Source organism: Neophocaena asiaeorientalis, unplaced genomic scaffold (genome assembly GCF_003031525.2).
Source record: "Neophocaena asiaeorientalis asiaeorientalis breed wild unplaced genomic scaffold, Neophocaena_asiaeorientalis_V1.1 scaffold15, whole genome shotgun sequence".
In the NCBI taxonomy this organism is placed as follows: Eukaryota; Metazoa; Chordata; class Mammalia; order Artiodactyla; family Phocoenidae; genus Neophocaena; species Neophocaena asiaeorientalis.
The window spans coordinates 15,900,406-15,923,621 of record NW_020185328.1 but is presented as its reverse complement, the minus strand read 5'-3'; the positions used below and the strand labels follow the sequence as shown (position 1 = coordinate 15,923,621).

Sequence of the window (23,216 nt, the reverse complement as noted above, 5' to 3'; positions counted from 1 at the left end):
AGGCTGCTGCCATTAAGTCAGGATTTAAATCTGAACTTGGTAACTTTCTTGTCATGTGACCTTGAGAAATTTCTTTCTCTGAGTCTCCAGGTGATGGAGATTTGTACTTCAGAGGGTTTCTGTGAGAACAAAAATAAAAGTGAAGCACCTAGCATGATGCCTGGTTTATAGAAGGAGCTCCATACATGTTAGCGTTCCTTTCTTTTGTTCCTTTTATGTCATGTTTTGAGAATAGAACATTAAAGCACTGTATAAGTATTATTCTCATGATAGCCATTCTTTATACATGACAGGGGTTCTGCACCAAGTTCATTGCTTAAATTGAAGAATTAACTCCAAACTCATATTCTCATGATGATGCCTATGCTTTGACATTTACTTCTACCCTGCTAATTATTACTTTGTATAGATCCAATACAGTGGATAACTTCTACTAACTCTGCTACTGTGCGATCCCTCCTCTCCATCATCCATAGGCTCCATAAGGCGTTCAGTCAGTTGCCCTCGGTCCATCTCTTCTCAATCACCATCCAGTGCAGACAACCGCCCCTTTTCTGCTCAACAAGTGATATCATCATCCCGGTCAGCTTCAGGGTCTCGGTCACATTCTTTAAACCGTGCTTCCTCCTACATGGGGCATCCGCCTCAAAGAAATGTTTCCAGCTCTACCAACTCTCCGATGGTAAGTCTTCTGTTTTGCTCCCCTGAGATTAGCGCTGTATTTAGGATTTAAGTGGCAAAGAGATTAGCTGGAAGGAGGACAGATTGAACTTCAGATCCTTTCTATAATTCAACTCATGGCCTCCTGGAATTTGGGTTTATTCATCTTTCTTCACCTATAACTGAGTATGGACTCTTAAAAGGCAGACTTCACTGTATCACAGAACTTGAGGATGAACACTGAGAATAGTATTTTATTTTCCATTTGCTGATGGAGCAGGATAATTTTGTTGAAAATCATCTGAGCAAATATGTGATTTTCCAGTGTACTGTACAGTATATCTGTAAATTTGGGGAAATTTGTTGTATGGAAAATCTTCCTTAATGGGACTATTGATTAATAGTTTAAAAAAATAAACTATTGGTAAATTAGCCTTAGAGCACTGAAGTACGGCATTGTTTATAATGTTTCCTGTATGTTGTTAACATATAGTATTAGTTTTATAAATGCTCAGATAGATATCTCCATGTACCTTCACATAGACCAGGGACTTATTTAATTTGTTTATTTAATGTGGAAGTTGCTTCCAAAGGGAAGAGTCTGAAGAATATAAGTGAATGAATTTCACTGGGTAACAATGAATGCTTTTTTTTCTAATCAAGAATTGCCTAAGGCATATGTAGAAAATGAAACTGACCAGGAAGTCTTTTTTAAACACTTGTATTTTTGTTTTAGTATTTTGAGCTACATAAAATACAACTGTGTGGAAGTGTGAAAGACACTCTTGGGAAGTCATACCCTTTTAATCCTAAGATTTTAATGCTAAGAATAAATGTAAAAACATTATTTTCTTCCTTTTTTATTGTTATTTTATCAATTAAAAGTGCATCATTTTTACCTAGAAATATCTTTCAGATTATAGTGGCACAATGAAATAAGACCCCCTCCAAATATCTGTATTCTTTCAAATTTAAGAGTGAGTCTTTGCGGCAACTGAGACCAAAAGAACAAGAAGATGATCTAACAAGTCAGACCTTATTTGTTCTCAAGGACATGAAGATCCGGTTTCCAGGAAAATCAGATGCAGAATCATTACTTCTGATAGAAGATGTGAGTATTTGATGTATATAAAATACCAAGGAGCTCATAACTTTTTATTCATCTTCTTAAAATACTAAAATTTATTGCTTGATGGCATTATCCTCAATGACATAGTAAACTTAACTGATGTTCTTTTCAACCTCCACAAGCTTTAGAAGATACAGGGGTTATTTTAATTGTTATGATTCATGAACAATGAAATCACATTTATAATCAGCAATGCAAAATATCTTTAGTGTATAGTCCTATTTTAATGATGCTTCATCAAGTGAAAATAATTAGTGTTAAATAATTATTGTTCTTAATGATTAAAGGCACATCAAGTTAAGCCTGCTCCTGTCACGATTTAGAAAGATCTAATATGGAATGAGATAATAAGGAAAAAAGTGGGGCCATGGGCATAAAGTGTCAAGAATATTTGAATGTGACACCTTGCATGGTGTTAGTCAGATTTTGAAATGGCTTATGTTGTGTGTGTTTTCTTGTTACACAAGCATTTGCACCACCCAGTGGAACGTTCTAAAATGTCAGAGTCCTAAAATTCACATTAAAGTCAATGACTTACTCCTAATTTAGAAAGAAGGTCCAAGTTATTCGAATAGTTTTGGTGAAAGAGCATTTCTTCACTCAGAGTTCTATTTCTTCATTCAAGCATTCTTCTCAAATTGTCCTTCTTAGATAATTCCTCAGAATAGAACGTTGTTTTCTGGTTTCCCTGTTTTTTTGGTTTTTTTTTTTTTTAATCCAGAGGAGAAGGCACCATCTAGTGGCCAATTGTAGGATAAAAACCACAGCCATACATTGGCGTTTTTCACTTTTTAGCTTTACTTTAGGCCTGTCTAAAAGCGCTGTCTAGAAACAAAACAAACAAAAAACAATAATAAAAAAGACTTTCTTAGTTAACAAATCAATAATGGCAATTTGTATTTTGTAGTCATAACATAGTTATAACCAAAATCCCCAAATATTATGCGTTGCATTTGTTATATATTTTTTAAAAAGTGAAATGGTATCTTGTTTGCAAATGAAGTGCTATTTGTTACATCAGGGGAAAAGGAAGAAAAATGAACATCAGTTATAAAGCATTATGCTAGATATATTTTTATTTACATATGTTATTTTATTCAATAAAGTAGGACGTCTTTGTACCAGACATTTTATTTCTATATCTTAGAGATATAAGTTATGTAATACCTTTCTGAATCAGCTAGATGAAAAATTAGATAATCTGAGAGTAGAACTAATATTTGTGGCTACTGTGATTGTTCTATAAAGAACGTGGATATAGGCTTATATAATTGATAAAAGATATTAATAATTATACAAGACATTAGATTATTTACTATATGTTTACTTATTCAGCAACTATTTTAATCTACTTATTATAATATATATAACTAGAATATATATTCAGAAATTTTGCAGATTTGCACAAAAAACAAAACAGGGGCATAATGGAATCCTAATTAAATATAGGCTATCTTCTAACGTGTTATTCAATATTTTGTTACTGTGAATGATGTTGTAAATACAGTTCTTGGAATTAAAATGAAAAATCTATGTTTTGGGCTTCTTCCCAAACCTTATATTCCTGAAGACATTTGACTTTCAGCCATTAGAGATTGTGTGCTTTTTTTTACAGCAAAAAGAGAAAAGCTTTAAATTCAGATGGCTTCTTTATCTTACATTAAAAGTCTTTTCACATGTCTTTTTATGAAAGTAGACATTCTTTATTGCAAATAGTATTATAGTGCTTTCATTTCACAAATTAATTAGATTAAATTTCTTAATGTTTCTCCTCCAAAACAGATGATTGGTAACTGGAAGTATCATAAAACAAAAGTGGCTTCATATTGGCTCATAAAATTGGACTCTGTAAAACAACGAAAAGTGAGTAATGAATACCCAAAAACAGATTTGCTCTTTTGGATTATGTATTAAGCTAGGATCATTAAGCCACATTCATAATCAAACTATATAAATGCTCATCTGCTTACTCATTTCCTCAACAAATATTTATTGTGTATCTACTATGTTTCAGGCACTGTTCTAGCTTCTGAGGATAAACAAGTAGATTAAAAAAAGATTCCATGGTCTCATAGAGCTTATATTCTAGTTAAGGTGTTTGACAATAAACCAATATATACTAGAATGTAAGGTAGTATTAAGTACTATGAAGAAAAATAAATCAGGATTAAAAAATTGAGAGAAGGTGACCTAAATGAAATGAGAAAAATACTATGCAGACATCTGTAGGTACAATGCATCAGGCAGAGGGAAGAGCAGATACAGAGGCCCTGGGGTAGAAGTCAGCTTGATGTATCCATGTGACAGGAGACACCATTTATTTCCTTATGTACAGGATAGTTGGTTTGTGCTGGTTAAGAGTGAGTGATGTGGAGGCAACAGTTGGATAGACAATCAGGGGTCAGATCACAACTTTACAGGCCATGGACAGTCTTTGGGTTTTATTCCAAGTAGTGAAAAACCACTGGAAAATTTTGAGCAGAGGAGTAACATAGTCTGGTTTATAATTTAGAAGGTTCATGAGAGCTACTTGTGAAGAATAGAACTAGGGGAGGGGGAATGTGGCAGAACAGAAGTAGAGACCAGGTAGGTTTTTCGAGTAACTGAGGCAAGAGCTAATGGTTACTTAGCTAGGGTGGTAACTGAATTGGGTGGATGCTGGAGAACCTGCAGGGCTTTGTTGTTCCTGTTGTTTTGTTTTACTTTGATTTGGTTTTGGACCTGCTAAGGTTGATATATTGGTTAGACATCCAACTGAAGATACTGAGTGTGTAGGTGTATATATGAGTTTTTTAGTTCAGAGCTAAGGTTGCATATGGAGATACAAAATTTAAGGGTCACTAGGATATTTAAGCCTTGGGACTAGATGAGATTACCTAGAGAGTAAGTGTGGTTAGAAAAGAGAAGAGTTTTGAGGACTGAGCCCTGGGCCACTTCTATGTATAGAAATCAGAGAGATGGGGTGGAGGGATTAATCTAAGGGGACTAAGAAGGAGCAGCCAGTAAAGTATGAAAAACCATGGGAACTTGGGGTCCTTGAGACCAAGTAAAGCAATTATTTCAGGGATGGAGTGATCAACTGAGTCAGATGTTGCTGATAGGAGTTATAAGACGAACAGCAAGACCTGACTGTTGTTTTTGACAACTTGGAGGTTAATGGTTACCTGGTCATAACAAATTCAGGGGAATGGTGGGGAGTAAAACTTGAATGGAGTAGGTTCAAGAAATGGGAAAAAGCACAGCTAGCCCAAGCACTTTTTCAAGGAATTTTGCTATAGAGGGGAAAGTTAAGTGTGGTGGTAGCTGGATAGCAGGTATGTGGGTTGAGGACAAGGTTTTTTTTTTTTTTTAAGACGAAGCTATTTACACTTGTTAGTTGCTGATGAGAATGATCTAGAAGAGAGGAATGGTACAGGAAAGAGAGGTGATAGAAAATTCTCGAAGTAAGTAAGCTGGGCAGGTTTGTCCTACCAGGAGCACTTATTCTAATAGGAGGGAAGGTAGAGTCTGTGGCATTGTGGTGGGAAGATGTGAAGGTTTTCCTCCAATGCGGAGGGGCTTTGGAGATTTTCAGAGACAGTACAACATCTCAGAGAATAGGAGAGGGGAGTGGCCAGCAGCCCGAGGGGCCCATAGATGCATTGCAACATTATCTGGGGGGAGATGTACTATTTTAGTAGCTTTAGTGAAGCTGTTGTATTCCTAAATAGTGCAAACTATTACTTCCCCTTTCTAGGATTTATTGCTAGTAAGCTGGAAGCTGACAGTGATCAAATAATGACTTTGAAGTTATGTACTTTCCTCTGAGTAAACTGAACTCATCATTAAGCATTAACTCATTCAACAAAGGACAGCTTAGTGTCCTGTCATGTGCCAAACACTGTGCTACTGTTGAGGAGGTTGTAACAAAGCTGGTAACAGAAGTAGATTGAAAACATACTGTAAGCCCAGAACTCCTGTTTGTCAAGTCACTAACTGTGGCCTTATTCATTAAAATAAGGACCTCTTAGTGGAATTGGAACCCTGAATCTTTTCAAGTCCTTGTACTTTTTGTAACCTAGAAGATAGAAGAGTTTAGCTAAATTGGTAATTAAAACAAAATAGATAACCCAGAAACAGATTAAAATACTTATAAGATATTAATACTTGATAAATGTGACATTTCAAATCAGTGGAGTAAAGATAATTTTTTCCTCTAAATGATACTGAAACAATTGACTACCTTTTTGTAAGAAAATTAAGTTGGAGCATTACCTCTCACCATATGCAGAAATTAATTCTAGATAGATGATAGTTTTATATGTAAAAAAATATTAAAAGTTTAAAAGAAAATACAGAAAGCTATGTTTATAATCTTAGAATGAAGAAACAACTTCATAAGGAAGACTTAGGTTTTAGAACCCAGAAATCATAAAGGAGAAGAACGACATATTTGGTGACATAAAAACTTAATGGATGGCAAAAGGTGTCTTAAACCAGGTTAAAAGGCAGAAGTGGTGAGGAGAACTGGGTGGCAGGGGAAAGGGGTGGATGTTGAAGAGGACAGATGTTTGCAGCACATAAAACATAAAGTAGCACAAGGAAACCAATACTTCCTACCGATCAATCAGCAGAAGACATACTATCTTGTAAAGTTAATAAATAAAATGGAAAAGCATATAAAAAAGCCATGAAAAGACAATTTATGGATCTTCAAAGAGCCAATTAACATGTAACTAGATCTTGTCCTCACTAATGCTGAAGGAAAAGCAAGTAAAAAACATGTCGGCAAAAATTAATAAGACATAATATCCAGTGATGGAAATAGTTTGGATAAAAGGGGCTTTATTATACTATTAGAGAGAGAACACATTGGTACAGCTCTTTAGAAAGGTAGTTTGCTGTATCTGTTAGAGTTACAAATGTTCACAACTTTATGACTCAGCAAAACCACTTCCAGCATCCTGTCCTACAGAATAATAATCTGTATAAAATGTATGTGTAAAAGATTTATGCACATGAACATTCACTGCAGTGGCATTTGTACAAGCAAAACACTTGAAGCAGACTAAATATCTATCAGTAGATTTATGATTAAATAAATTATAGTACATCCATACTACTCAGTTGTGTTAAACTGAGTGCTATTCTGGAATCATAGATCTTAACTTGAGATACAGCACAAGATTATGACTTGTGACATATGCAACACATGTACATTGGTAAAATTAGCCAGATTTTACTAATCATGAGTGAAGAATATAAGCGATAAGCAGCCACCAAGTGCATGGTTTCTCGGAGGCCATGAGTCCATCAGCCGTCAGGCATCTCTTTTCACATATGGGAAGCATTCTGGTTCAGAGTGATGAGTGCCAATTAAGTGTGGTTCACGTTGGCACTGAGGGAGCCTTCCAGATTTGGGTGGCTTTCATCTTTATTCTTCATTAGTTACCCATGCAGTCTTTGTGACCAATCCATTCTTTAGCCAGGTGAAATAAAAATACCAGGTTTATTTACTGTGAGTGTTGTCCCATAGAACTTTCTGCAATGACGGATATGTTCTGTATCTGTGATGTCCAATGCGGTGGTCACTAGCTACATGTGACCACTGAGTGAGATCTTGAAATGTGGCTATTGTGACTAAGGAACTGAACTTTTAATTTTAATTAACTTAAATGTAAATAGCCAAATGTGTCTAGTGACTACTGCATTTAAGAGCGTGGATCTAGACAGACCACGTGTAGCCTTCTAAGTTCTTACATGAGAACCTTCTCAGTTATTTTCCTGCTGAGAAATTCTATCAGAGGGTTTGCAAGAATGTCCATTAAGGTCACCATTGCCTTGGGCATCTCAAAGAGAGAGTGCCTTTTTCCTTTTCATATGCCATCTTTTACCAAGATAGTAAATTAAACAAACAAGTTATACAGTAATATGTGTTGTCCTACTTTAAATCACCACTCTGATTTTTACTGTTTTAAAAATATATATCTAGTGTTACAAAAATTTCAAAAATTAAGATATTTTATTTCTGGAGGATAGACTTACTGAGCCAGAGGAAGGAAAATGGTAATATTTGGTGTCATGTTTCCTTTTGTTTTTGTATATTTCTGTTTTTTTTCAAGTGAACATAATCTTTTTAGAAATGAAAGAATGACAGGGAGACACAGGCATTTCTGTGAGGCCTGTCTGTATTCCCCCATAACCAGATATTATCTTTCCCTATTCTAAATCCTCACAGTACTTCATACTCAGTTGTACTTATGATCTGACTTGAGAGGTTTCTGTATTATTTTTTCCACCTTTCTAAAAGCCAGGGGCGAGGAGGGGAGGTGTGTCTTACTTTGTAGTCAGCTGTAGGCTTTCTATAAACATTTGTTCAGTTGATTCAAATCTAGACTCTTCTGTGGATTCTGTCAATAGCAAGTTAGCTTCTTCTTTCTTTACCCTTGTTTCTTTACTAGTGCTATGTATTTATCTGAACATCAACAAATTAAGATAATGCTGTTATGTTTTTTTAACATGTGATATGAGAAGGTCTGATAAAACATTGTATGGGGTGATCAAATGATGTGCATGAATAGTAATAATGTTTATCAATTAGAAGAAACAATCTATTTCATGTTTTAGGGTTGTTATGCTCGACTGTGTTTATAAATTTCGAGTAAAAGTAAATACTTGCTTATAAATTTACTAGCAAGTACTTGTGTCAGTATAGTGACTTCTGCTATACTGATTTACTCTAAGAATATTTGGAGTAAGTTATCTTTGTGTAATCCTTCCCTCCAGTTCTCAGATGTGCATCTGCATCTCTGTGTTCATCATACCCTGTTATGTTAAGGGAATGAGAGCACTGATGAGAGAGGGCATGTTTTTTATTCCAACTTAAACACCTTTTTCTTTTTCTTTGAACTCCTTTGTTGCATCTTCCATTTTGGCATTAATCAAAGCTACTATATTTCCTTTGTGCTTGTTATCAGTGATAAGATGTCCCATCTCCAACACAAAGCTACCCAAGCAGTTACAGTCATTCTTCTACAAGGTAATTTAATAGACAGTTCTATTTGGGGCAGAAGAATTCATAGCTTGAATTTAAAAAAAAATATTGGAGTATAGTTGATTTACAATGTTGTGTTAGTTTCTGCTGTACAGCAAAGTGAATCAGTTATACATATATGCACTCTATTAGATTCTTTTCCCATATAGGTCATTACAGAGTATTGAGTAGAGTTCCCTGGGCTATATAGTACGTCCTGATTAGTTATCTTTTTTATATATAGTAGTGTGTATATGTCAATCCCAATCTCCCAATTTATCCCTCCTCTTCCCTCACACCCTGGTAACCATAAGTTTGTTTTCTGCATCTGTGCCTCTATTTCTGTTTTTAGATAAGTTCGTTTGTACCTTTTTTTTTTTTGATTCCATATATAAGCGATATCATATGATATTGGGTTGGCCAAAAAGTCCGTTTGTGTTTTTTTCCATTACACTGTACGGAAAAACCCGAACGAACTTTTTGGCCAACCCAATATTTGTCTTTCTCTGTCTGACTTACTTCACTCAGTATGGCAATCTCTAGGTCCATCCATGTTGCTGCAAATGGCATTATTTCATAGCTTGAATTTTGACTCTCAGAGAAGAGTAAGGGCAGATCTTAACAAGAATAAGTTTATCTTGCAAAGTTGCCCAGGTTCATGGAGGGTCTGGAAAGGTGGCTGAGGGATGCTAGGTGTAGGTTATGATGAGAAGAGGAAGCCCAGTATTTACACAGTATGCAACTTATCTGTAGCAACTTTTCTTCCAGTTGTTATGATTACTCTGTTTCCTGTTCTTTCATCAACCATTTTGTTCTTTAAAAGGCTTTTCTTCCCCCCAAACAGACTCTAATTTCCTGGATATATAGCGATGGATGAGACTTCCTTATATATTTATAATAATATATATATTATACATTATTCCCTACCTTGTTTATTTCAGATGAAATCAGAGGTAAAGTGGGATCAGAGAATGACTGACTGACTGGAATATTTTTTTTTCTTGACAACAAGAGAGCCAATATAATAATTAGCTTCAATAAATTGAAGCTATTTATTCAATAAATTCAATAAATTTATTCAATAAATTATTCAATAAATTCAATAATTATTCAATAAATAATTAGTTTCAATAAATTGAAACATTTTTTTAAAGCTTTTATATGTTGATATTAAACTAAAGGGGCAATAATAGGTAGTGGAAAGAGGAACTGGACTTGTAGTCATATGGACTTGGGTTCAGTACTGCCCCTGCCCTTTTTGCGGGGGCAGGTAACTTCTCACAACTTCTCTGAGGTTTGTAGCATTAAGTATTGGAGAGTTCTTGTGAGGAAGTAAGCCGTCATGTGGCAAAGGTGCTCTAGGCTTAGAAGGTATAAAATGCAGGTGATTTTTTTTTTCCTTCTAAGGATCTTCATGCCAGGCTGTTTCTCTGATGTATTTTATTACTAATAACTCTTCATGTGTAGAATTATTTTATGTAGAATATGTATAAATGAAGTATAAAAATTTGTCTGTAGGGTTGTAACATGTTGGCTCTTCATTTGACTATCTGTTTGAAACCTGTGCTATTGCTTTATAAAGCTAGAAACTGCATCCAAGACAAAAAAGAAACCTAGAAATGTGGGTCAGCTTTAGAATGTAGCATTAGGTATTATTAAAAGTTACCCATTTAGAAGGCTAAGAATTTAACTAATTTAACATCTAGATGTGGATTAATCAGATCTATCCTTTGGATTATGATGGTAGTCAATAATCATTGGATGGCTATGTCAGTTCAGTTCCCTGGGAAGCAGACATAAGACAGAATTAGAAGTGAAAGACATTTATGAGAGAAGACACCCAAGAAGGATAAAGGGGAGAGAAAGTTTGAGCAGGTAGAAGAGCCTTCCACCTGCAATATTGGTCTAACACCAGTGAATGGAAGGCAGGAGGATTGGGGATGAAGATCTTCAGACTTTAGTGAAGTTCTGAGAAAGGCCTGTCAGGCTGATGGGGAGCCCAGAACACAGATTGCCTGTTAGAAGGATCACACTGGGCAGAAATATTCCTCCTCTGGTATTCCAACCGTGCTCAATCCTTGGTTGGGAGCAGCCTGGGGAGAGTATAAGCTTGGCTTGACTGTTGTAACGGATCCTGAATGGGGATGCTGTCAGCTAACTGCACTCTTAGAAGCTGGTTGATTCAAATGGCATGTCTCCATGACTACCACAAAGGTTGTGTGTGATACAATTTAATTTGACAAACATTTATTGGTTGCCAATTTTGTACAAGAGCTACACTAGGCACTATTGGGGATTTTGAGAGTTGTTTATTCATTCATTTATTTATTTGCTCATTAAAACACGCACTCAACAATATTGATTGAGAGACGACCATGTCCCAAGCAGAATTCTAGATGTGGAATGCACAAGACTCTCATTTAAATCTCTTAATTCCATTTAGAAACCATTGTTGAAATATGTATCTCAATTTTTCTGCTCTAGTATTGGAAGCTTTTGCTAGTTTCTCATTTGAATATTGCAAAACTCTTAAGATTAGAATGCCACACACACAAACTCTTCCACATGTCTTATTTCAAATTTTTCTTAATGGGAGTAAAATTTAAAGGTCAATGATGTAGGACTAAACTACTGAAAGGAATCCTCACCAGGTGAAAATGGAATCAGCTGATCTTACTTAATGTCATGTTGTGGTAACTCCACACTAGCATAATTCAGCTTTCTGCTAAGAATGCAGTTGCTTTATATAGTTTGTAAGGAATATACTTGAAGTATGAAAATATCACAGCAATGGTGGGCTGTGAAGAATGCCAAATTTTCTGAAAAGCTTATTCTCTGATATCTAGGCATAAGCTAAGATTGGAGAAGGAAGAGAAACAAGTAGTGATAATAAGGTTGTACAATATTTGCATTTATTTTGGGGTTCTAAGAAACCCTTGTTTATCAAGTATTTCTTCTCTAAATAGCAATTTTTAAAATACCTACTGTAGCTGCTTCTGCATGAATTTTGCTGTTATTATTTTCCATCTCTTTTTCATTTGGGCTGACATAGATGCTGTACAGGGCTGTTCATTTTCCATCAGCAAAGATGCCTTTACTCTATGTCATGGCTGCTGCATGCATCATTAGTACAGCATGTAGTGATTTTAATGTTATTTCTAAACCTCCCTCACCTCATGCCATTATTTTAATTTAGGACCAACTGTTCAACCATATGGAGCAGTTTGTCATTCAGCATCTGTATGTTCTTGCAAAATATGAATTTGTCTGTGGACTTTATGCCTTCAAATATGCTATATTTCATATGGAAAAGATAAATCTTTTCATTTTATTAATGCTTTCATTGACTGAGTATCCCATTTATTTTTTCCCTTGGAGAGCTTGATGTTGGATCGGGATGCTTTTAAAAGTCACAATGTCAGGAAATGGATCCATTACCTAACATATTCTATAAGTTAGCCTCACATGAGTCCACAGGTAAACACAAAGGGCACCTTGCTGACTATTTGTTTTTGTGTTTCACAAGTTATTCATCTCCCATCCATTTACTTCTAACTGAAAAACACCCAGAAATCCAAATAGCATTGCAGATAGAACTGACACTAATTTTCCTCATCCCAGTCTGATTTCTTGCCTGTTTTCTGCCTTCCTAAAATTACTCAGCCAGTGTTTTGCTAGAGGTACAGGCATTGTCTCCCCATCTGTGTGGCCTTTTAAGCAAACTGGTTCCTGATGGACTGCATGGCCTTATTGGAGGGGGTGCCTGGGCAACCTTGTTTGTACACAGTGACTCCACCCATTTTCCCAAGTACTACTTGACTAGAGGTGAATCTGAATCTAAGAAGAGACAATCTCTTCTAGGATTTTGCTGTTGGCACCAGGACAGATCAAATTAATTATGAGGCATTGTCAGGTAGTGGTTAAGATCATGGGTCTGGCTACATAGCTATCCATTACCTAACTGTGCAATCCTGGGTAAGTTACTTATCTGCTCTATGCCTGGGTTTTCTCATCCATAAAATGAGATCCAAAATGTTTTCAGAACCAAACATTTTTCATAACCATTAGGCAGCAAAACCTAACCTGCCGGAACTCCTTTGGAGACAATGACCCTACAGGAAGTTATTTGTTATTTTTGTCTGTCTCTTGGTTTGAATATTCACATGTTTTCCTGTGGAAATAGTAATGTGTATGATTATGAAATCTAGCCTCAAGATTTTTGGAAAGGGGTTGTAGACCAGTGTTATCTATCTCAATGTTTTTATTTTGAGGATTAAATGAATTGCTATATGTAAAAGTGATTAGAACAGTGTTTGGTCCATTGTAAGCCTTCAATAAGTGTTAGCTCTGATTTTTACCTTGTTTGCATAGGTTTCACTTTCTTGCAAGAAGCATTTTCACTAAGACAAACACCTACTAAGTGCTAGACCTCTTTTGAGCCTTGGGGACATGGCAGGGTATACTGGTATAATTCCTCTTTTTATGTAGCTAACAGTCTCCATTAACTAAACAGGAAATTAAAATAAAGTGAGATAATTATTAATAGGGGAAGAGTTGGGCATTCAGGGATCATACAGTAGTTTAGTGGCAGGTAAAGGTCTCCCTGGAGAAGTGATGTTTGAGGTAAAACATAGAAGTTCACCAGGTGAACAGTTGGGGCAAGACTGTTCCAGGCAGAGGAGAGAGGCTATGTGAAGACTCAGAGGAGAGATGAAGGGTTTGGGCTCTTGCTTCCTTGGTTTATATGCCCTCGTATCCTCCAAATTACAGGTCTAACCCACTCCTTTCTCCAGGACCAGAGCTTGAAATTGAAAGATGAAGGGAAGCAAAGGAGAATGTATCTTCCCAGAAGGTGCTCTGGCAAAGAACGAGCAAGTTTCTGGGTTGCCCAGGCCATGCCGGTCTCACAATCTGGGAGATCACTCCTCAGGCAGAGTTGTTTGCTGGGTTGCAAGAGGTCTGAAGATTTATCCGTCTCCATGTTGGAGGAAACATGAGGAGTGGCACAGCTGCATTCCCTATCCCTAACTCCTGGGCCGTTTTCCGAAGTTGCTGCTTTTAGCCATGTGTAGGCTAGTATATTAGACCATCATGCTTTAAAATTCCGTCGAAATTAAGAACAAAGCATATACAGAGTAGTGGCCAAGAGAGCCTCCTCTAAGTGATGTACGGAGAGCAGTGCTTGGCGCGGAGCAGGCAGCCAGTTCATGTGAGCTGCCCTCCTCTTTGGTTCTGTCGCATCCTATGGTTTTCACTGTGCGCATATTCAGAAGGAAATAACGAATAACTCGTCATCTCAAATGCTGTGTCACTTTAAAGCTGAATAATTATTTAATAATAGAATATGAAATGAAGGTAATGTTAAAATTTCCAGTATTGTTAACATTTTAATTGCATTTATTATGTAGAACTCATATTTATTCTTGAAACCAATTTATGGGTTATCTTTGCTGCTTTTTAAATTCTTCCTGCGTTATGACTTTTGGCCTGTCTGTTATTACTCACTAATACATAGAAAGGAGGAAGGGAAGTTGAGAAGAGAATTGATTAAAATTTGCCATTTACTGCTAGTGTTGATTCCCGTATCACATCAATTATGAGTCCTCTTTTCTACATTAAAAATATAAAAGGTTAAACTATTAGCTTAACTGAAAATCATAAAAAGATAAAAGGTATGAATTAATGTCTGATGTCCAAATTATATCAGTATTATTGTGAACAACTCATATCAAAAATTTTTAAATCCCTTTTCATAATTAAGCTTTCAATATCTAATAACAAGCTTTTCCAGGACAATTTTTTTCACAAGCTACTTTATTACAGATTGCATGATCTCTCCTCATTCTCCTGCCCTTCAGCCCACACACTCCTGACGCCTGTAGGGTTTACATACTGTTCCCACTTCACAGTGAAAGAAGCTGGAGCAGGAAAGGAAGGAATCATGCTGCTTACACAATTCACTGTGAGAAGCTGTAGTTGATATTCTTCTATAAATAAAATGTTATTTTGATCATCCGATGATGGACACTTAGGTTGTTTCCATCTCTGGACTATTGTAAATAGAGATGCAATGAACATTTTGGTACAAGACTATTTTTGAATTATGTTTTTTTCAGGATATATGCCCATTAGTGGGATTGCTGGGTCATATGGTAGTTCTATTTGTAGATTTTTAAGGAACCTCCATACTGTTTTCCATAGTGGCTGTACCAATTCACATTCCCACCAGCAGTGCAAGAGTGTTCCCTTTTCTCCACACCCTCTCCAGCATTTATTGTTTGTAGATTTTTTTATGATGGCCATTCTGACTGGTGTGAGATGATATCTCATTGTAGTTTTGATTTGCATTTCTCTAATGATTAATGATGTTGAAACACATGAAAGTAGCTTTGATTTGCATTTCTCTAATGATTAGTGATGTTGAAACACATGAAAGATTGGAATAAACCCCACTTGATCATGGTGTATGATCCTTTTAATGTGCTGTTGGATTCTGTTTGCTAGTATTTTGTTGAGGATTTTTGCATCTATGTTCATCAGTGATATTGGCCTGTAGTTTTCTTTCTTTGTGACATCCTTTTCTGGTTTTGGTATCAAGGTGATGGTGGCCTCGTAGAATGAGTTTTTAAACAGATGTTTATTCTAAATTTGCCTTTTTCAGAGAAAACTAATATCACTTCTTTAAATATGGCTGTTTTAAAGAGAAACAAATTAAATTCTTCTTTTATATGCTCCCAATTTTCTATACGTTTGTACCTATGGAGAAAAATCGTATCTTCATTCAGTCTGTATGTTTGAAAGTCTTTCTCTTTTCATCTCTCACTCTCATCTTTACAAGGAGTCCCTTTAATTAGATAAAATAAGAAGTGAAAAATCTACTTTGGTGAACTGAAATTAGGATAACTGTATTTGTTCATATTTACTTTTTAAAAAAAAGTGTTTCCTTGCAAATACCTGAATTGCAGAAGTATTAAATACATTGAATTAGTCAAAGTAGCTTTTTGGGATTTATAAATTTTTCAGAACCTCTAGGATTTTAGTTTCCCAGAATTAGATTAATCCTAGGCCTGTTTCATGATACTTCCTCATTATTGGTCCATATGTGGTCTGCTTTTATTTAGTTAGTGTTTTTAAGTTATTGTACCGTTTGTGAACCCAACACCCAAATCAAGTATCTTGGCAATAATCTATTTTCTTATCAAATGACTACCTTCCATCCCCCTGGCCCTTATGTCTCAGATAGCCATTTTCTTAAATTCAGTATTCCCCAGTCCCTTGCTTTCTTTCTTTATATATTCTTATTATATCTATGTGTATTCCTCATAAGTATTTTTAAAATTTAATTGTCTTTACTTCTTTTAAAAGAGTTTCATACTGTATGTAATGACTGGTATGTATTTTTTAAAAACTTAACCATTGATAATTAAGATGCTCCGGGTTGTTGTGTGCCCTTTAATTTCATTCATTTTGACTGCTGTATAAAAGTCCAAGGGAATGAGTATATGACTTTTATTCACTCTCCCATTGATCGAGAGTTAGAATATTTCAAGTTGTCTGTAATTGTGAACAGCTGTTTGAACATTCTTGTACATGGCTTTTGTTTTTAACCTGTGAGAGAGTTTCTCTTAGGAATGAACTTGCTGGGTCTTGGGGTATATGCATTTTCAACTTTGGGAGATAATGCCCAGCTATTTCAATTTGTACTCCTGCCAACAAGTCTAAGAGATGCTGTAGATCCATATTTCTTCAGCACTTGGTGTTGTCAGACTTTTAATTTTTGTCAATTAAATGGATAGAAAATGATGTCTTATATAAGTCTTAATTTTTATTCTTTATGTTTATCAGACGTATTTATTTCCTCTTTTGTGAAATTCCTGTTCATGTATTTTTGTCCTTTTTTTTCTGTTAATTTGTTGGTGTGTATTTAACAATTGGTTAGGCATTCATTATATATTCCTGATACTAATCTTTTGTTAGATGTATATGTTTTAAATGTATTTTCCCAGTTTGTGACTTGATCTTTGTTTCTTTTAAGCTATCTTTTGATGGCCAGAAGTTCTTAATTTTAATATAAGGGAAACCTATTAATCTTTTATGTTCTATACTTTTTTGCTACTTAAGTAACCTTTTTCTAAACCAGGGTCTAAAAGATATTCACTAATACTTTTCACTAAGATATTTCATGGCTTATTTTTCAAACTTAAAACCTTAATCACTCTAGAGTTGATTTTTGTGAATTGAGGGAATGATTCAACTTTATCTATTTTTTCCATGAAGATTACTATTTAAAAATTCTCCATTTATCGATTTAATTTAAATTTCACTTAACTTTAATTTTTAAATTTAATCTCTTCTTACTCCAATGAGTCAGACTTGCCACCTATGTCATATACCAGAGTTTCATAAATACTGGATCTATTTCTGGACTTTTCATTCTGTGCTGTCGTTTAGTGAGTGAGTGAGTGAGTATGTGTGTGTGTGTATTCATTTTTGAATTATATATATTCATCTTTGAATTTTAAGCACACACGTATACACCTAGATTTTGAAATATTTTGGGTTTTCCACTAGGTTTTGGACATAGTAAAAACAAGTGTCCGTACAGTTCTTCCACGCATCTGGAAGGTACCTGATGTTGAGGAAGTAAATTTATATCGGATTTTCAACCGAGTTTTTAATCGCTTACTCTGGAGTCATGGACAAGGACTGTGGAACTGTTTCTGTGATTCAGGGTAAGTTTTAAGTTATCTTTTATTATTGTCATTTTTAATAATTTACTATTTAGTTATAAAGTTAGCCCAATAAAATGGCTGAATTTCTTTAATCTCTTAAAATGTGGATTTGTAACTGCATGTAAGTTTCGGTACTCAACTATAAATTATAGTATTTAAGCTGATGTAGATGAGATGATGGATATGAACACAACACCACCCAACAAAGTTGAATTCAGTGGAGAGAAAGTAGTCTTAATTAATGAAAAATCTCAGTTAGAAATCTGTATCCTTACAGCTCTTCTGCTGTTGCCTTTATGTAGCAGACTTCCAAAATCATGGCTACACTCCTGCTCCTCTGCAGACTTTCAGTCCTGTCAAAGCTGTTGTGACTCACTGTCATTTTGTCTTCAAGATATCGAAAACCAAACGTTCCATACCTCCCTTTTATTCAGAAATGGCTTCCCTTCTGGACTTCCCAAAACCCCATTGTTATTCTCCCAATCACATGGGTTTGATATCTCAGGGGCATCCACATCCTTGTTCTCCTTCATTTTCTTTATTCAGTCATGTGCTAAATCTTGTTAGTTTTTCTGTCACATCCCCACTGTGGCTACTCTAGATTGTTTTTCATTATTCTTAACAATTATTTAATTGTAGGTTGTTTTTCACCGTTCTTCACAATTATCGAGTATTTATTTGATAATTTAAATACTTTTGGAGATACAAAGCTGAATCTGACATAGATCCTGCCCTGAAGAAACTTAAAAATGATAATAGCTAACACTATACCACTTATACTATGTGTCAGGCATTGTTCTAAGCACTGTACATGTATTAAGTAATTTAATCCACATAACATCACTTTGAAGCAGGTTTTATGATAATTTCCATTTTATAGATAAGGAAACCAAGGCACAGATAGGTGCTAAGGACCTAGTGCAACTGGGATTTGAACTTAAGCAACCTGGTCCCAGATTTCATGCTCTTAACCAATAAAACTCTGCTGTCTCTAATAGACAAAATAAGATACATGCAAAAGTCATGATTATGAAGGAGATGACAGATACGTTATTGTAGGACTTCAGAGAAGAGGAGCCTTCTTGGTAGAAAGGCTAAATGAAATTAATAGATTCCCAGGCATTTTTGCCTCCAGTTTTTTGTTTCCCTTATCCATCCTACTGTCAGAGTCATTTCCTAAAATCTGTAATGATTTCCCTCATTTATCATTAAAGTCTAGACTTTTTATCTAGAGATATAAGACTCTTTAATATGCTGATTCTTTCTTATTTCTCCAGTCTTCTCTCTCATTACTCTCCTACTTAAACTTTGCTCCCCAAAAACAAATTCATTATTTTTCAAATATCTTAAAAATTTGTCCTTTTCTGCCTCCAAACTGTTAGTGTCAATGGGTAGCTGATTGGGCTGCCTTCTACAACCCCATTTCTCCAATCCCCTCTGCATTATTTAAATCCTATGTAAAGACCCAGACCATGCCCTTTTTTTGGGAAAACCTTAACAGACTATTCTAGTCTGACATGATCTCTGAATGTCTTCCATTTAAATATTCTAGTCATCTAGTACTGAATCATTTATACCATTTGCAGACTTATTCTCACCACCATAATTTTCCTCAGCTACCATTCACCAACAGGGAGAATTCACAAGGTGCTCTGGGTTGTGATGAAATCTGAGAATAATCTTGGCCATAAATTATTTCTACAGAGACTTAAGTGAAACATTTGAACTGTACTCCATGGCCCTTAGTTGATGGCTGTCTGTAGAAGTTCTCTTAGTGTAAAGTCATAATTAGAATTTTTTTCTGTTTTTTGATCCACTGGTTGGAATGTTGAACATGGATTTCAGCTACTCTTCACAAATGGAAGGCACTGAGATAGTCTGCTACTGAAATTGGTGCTGATGACACTATTTTGGTAATTTACTCTGACTCCATTCAGAATCCTTTTCTCTTGTACCTAGCACACCACTCCCCCCCAGATGTCTCTGGTGGTATCTATTACTACTAGTAATCATAAAGAATGTAAATAACATTTATTGAAAGATTACTAAGTGCCTGATACTGTTTTTCATAGTAAACATTTTTATAATTACCACTACAATATTTTGAGTAAACTATTATTATTATTTTCATTGTATAGATAAGGAAATGGAAGCATAAAGTATATAACTTGCCCAAGTTCTCATAGTGAGCCTGGATTTAAACCCAGGTTGTCTGAGTCAAGAGCCCAAGCTCTTAACTCTATGCTTTATTCAGTCCTCTCAAAGCAGCATTGCCCATGGTTGCCAAGCTTGCTATACTGCAAGCCCATAGCATTAGCCCAATCCCCAGCCCACTGCACTGGAGCGGCTGGAGCAGGAGTAGCTTTGAGTCCTATTTGACCTCCACTCTCCATCCATTTCTTTAAAAACTTGGAGGCTTGTAGAGATGAGTTTTACATCCGATTTTGGGTTTTTTTTGTACCTTTACAAATGGCATTCCTAGGCTTCTTCAACTTAGTGAAGTCACATAGTGTTGTGTGTGTTTGATTGTCACTTTGGACCCAGACTAGTTCTGCTTATTCTTTGAATCGTATCTAGTCAATGTATACTCCTTTAACCTTTGATCTAACAGCCTAGCGGTCTAGGTAAAAATCTACTCTTAGCTCATTTCTAAAGGAATGATTTTAATAAAAGGTGTAGCTGTCTTTCACAGTTAGGTGTAAAACTCTTAGAAAAAACATTCCAAATAACTCTGGACCACCTTGATTCCTGCATCTGCCTGTCAACATCTCAATAATAAAACAAAATGAATAAACCATTCCCTGTCCACGTCCAGAAACGTCAAAGAATATTGTAGATGTTTGTCATAGGTTTTCCTAGAATTGGCCCAGGGGTTTGGCTGATGCATCAAAGAGAAAACACCCTCATCCCCCTCTCTTGCTCTTCCAGGCTGCTGAAGCCCATGCTCAGTGACCGGTTTTTATCACATGCAGCCTCCTGGGAGTGCTATTCAGAATGATGCTCCACGTTCTGAATGTGTCCTCTCCAGGGGAACAGCTTTTGGAATTTTCATGCATAAAATTATCCACCATGTTTTACTGAGCCAGGGGAAGCCTAGGTGCTATGGGACTCAAACTCAGGCCACAGAGCTCAGGAAAGGTGGCCAAGGGAAGCAATATTTCAGCTTAGACTTTCAGAATGAGGAAGAAGAGGAATTTGCCAGGTAAAGCAAAGAGGAGGAGGCAGGGGGACTATGGGAGAAGGAATGTATTATTTGGAAAAGCCCTCTTTCCACTCAAGCTCCTGATATGTAAACCCCAAAGGAAAGAATCTAGTTTAGACCCTTTAGCCAAAGACATTTTCCTATGGAAGTTTGTCGTAGAAAAGCTTTTCTTTTACAATCTCAGGGAAAGAAGAAATTGTAAGGAATATTCTAAGGCAGCAGTCTGCTTCTAGGCTGAATTATATGCCTACCTGAAAATGTATGCGTATCATATAGACTACTTAAAATGATGTGACTCTTACTGTTCTCATATCACTTTCAACTGGATGTTGCGTTGTACATACTTTTCAGCTCATTAATCTTTCTGTTGCTGATTGTCCGGTTGGTGTAGTCCAGATTTTTTTTTTTTTCTCTTACTTTCCTTTCTTCTTTGGGCTACTCAGTCATTCATTTGGGCTTCTACCAGAGGAGAAAGAAATGAATGTTTCACTTTTTAGATAGCTGCTTTATTAAATATTTTGATGAAAAAGCTGGTAAAAATTATTGGATTACTGGATAATATGAGGCTTTTCAAGTCTCTGGATTTCATTAATCATTCCCCTTTGTTACCGGGAGGTTATTCAGTATTCTGTACCTTATTGTTATATTATTAAAAATGTCATTTGAAGTCATTTCTTTTCATATTTCTCTGAGGATTAGGGAGTTCCGGAGAGAACTTTTTAACCATTTCATTTTTCTTTTTGAATTCATAGATTTTGGCCCTCCCATTTCCTTGGAATTTAGATTTAGAAAGCAGGCAGATAAGACCCTGGGTTATTTGATAAAGGCACTGGTATTTTAAATTATTTCTCCATCCTTTCACCTTCTTAAAACTTTTTGTGTTAGTATTGGAAATTGAGATACTGTCGTGTTCTAGAGGCATTTCATATCAGCTGTGCCAGGTAGTGGGTAGGAGGGAGGGGACACGGTTCAAAAACATTCAGGTTGAAGAATAGGTTTCTTTTGTGCAGAGGGGGTGCCATTAGCCTAGTACCAAACAAAGCAAGTCCTGGTCATTTTCTTTTTTCTTTATGAGTGATTCTGGAGTGTTGACACTTAAATATGGATTAATAGAGTAGAATGTGGTCTTTGGTCAGTGGTGGTGAACATACACACCAAAATTAGGTAGAGAACCTTGATTCGTATGTTTATTTTGAATATTTAAGGAACAATGAGAGAATGAGAAGCCAAAGCTGCTTATATTATAACTCACATATTTCTCAGAGTGTTACATCAAATTAAGGTGCTATTTGAAGAAGGTCCTTTGCCTTTCCTCCATTTTATGTGTTCTTTTCTTACGTCTGTACTCCAAGTCAGCAAAAGAAAAATTACCGTGATGTGAGGAACCTGATAGTGAATCTAATCAGATGTCTCCAAAGTATCAAAATATAAATATATTCAAATTCAGGGGTGAGGGTGGTGATGGAGGTAGGCTTTTACAGAAATACCCAGAATCCCAGGGGAGAGAAAGTAAAAGTGCTCAGCTGAGAGTCAGACAGTCAGAATGTTTTCTTTGTGTATTTACGTTTGTATGAAATTTTGATTTCTCTGGGCCCAGTCATGTAAGCCTTGCTAGATCAAGACTTATCAGTTATAAACATATTCCCTTATTAATTGGTGTTCTCCTGTTTTTCTTGATTACATCAAGTAAATTGGAGATATATCTATATACACACAAATGTGCATATCATATCTAGTTATTCTTATATTTAGTAATTAAATTTTTAGAGTTAATTTAGCTAACATATTACTATTTCTTGAATGAAAGTAACTTTTAATCCTTTTTAAATAATAAAAATAGTATTATATTTAGCCCCGAACATCTTAGAAAATGGAAGAAAATTTATTCCTTTCAATCTACTTATTTGAATCTTATTCCCTTTAAGAAAATCTGTCATTCACTGATGACATGCTGTCTTTTCTCCTGAAAAAATAAACAGTAGCCTTTCTACTAAAAAATACCTTTCTGAGTTTCTAAAGCATTTTTTTAAAATTCCAAAGATATCAAATATCCACAGAAGATTGAAAATGGAATCTTTGAATTTCCCACTGGGAAGTACATTTCTTCAGAAAAATATTTTCCTTAATATTTTTTTCTTTCTGAAAATCTAGTCTTTTCTCTCTCTGCGGGTTAAGCGAATTGGTTTATGTAAAATGAGACTTGAACCATTACCAAGTCTTAAAGCAAACCTTCCCCTTGAGGCTTGAAAGGAGTTTCAGTTACACTAAGGAAATAAGTCAGTCTCTCTCTCTCTCTGTCTCTCTCTCCCTTTCTCGATGGTGGTAGGGTGATAAGATGTTTCCTGATTTGGGCCATGACAATCAGCTTAGGAATTGTGAATACATATATATGTGTACACACACACACACATGCATGCATGCATGCACACATTTAAATTTACCAAGACAGTATGTACTACTGCCTGCTGTGCACTAAGCTGA

The 23,216-nt window shown here is 35.6% G+C and overlaps 1 protein-coding gene across 3 annotated transcripts in view; it reads left to right on the top strand.

The window, feature by feature from the left end:
• The window catches only part of TTLL7 (tubulin tyrosine ligase like 7), a 150,789-nt gene that overhangs the window by 116,183 nt on the left and 11,390 nt on the right, over positions 1-23,216 (top strand). For all 3 annotated transcript variants that reach the window (XM_024734648.1, XM_024734647.1, XM_024734646.1), the window contains exons 16-19: positions 477-682; positions 1,637-1,771; positions 3,572-3,652; positions 17,373-17,533. In XM_024734648.1, the coding sequence (XP_024590416.1) occupies positions 477-682; positions 1,637-1,771; positions 3,572-3,652; positions 17,373-17,533 (583 nt within the window). The remainder of the gene's footprint in view (positions 1-476; positions 683-1,636; positions 1,772-3,571; positions 3,653-17,372; positions 17,534-23,216) is intronic.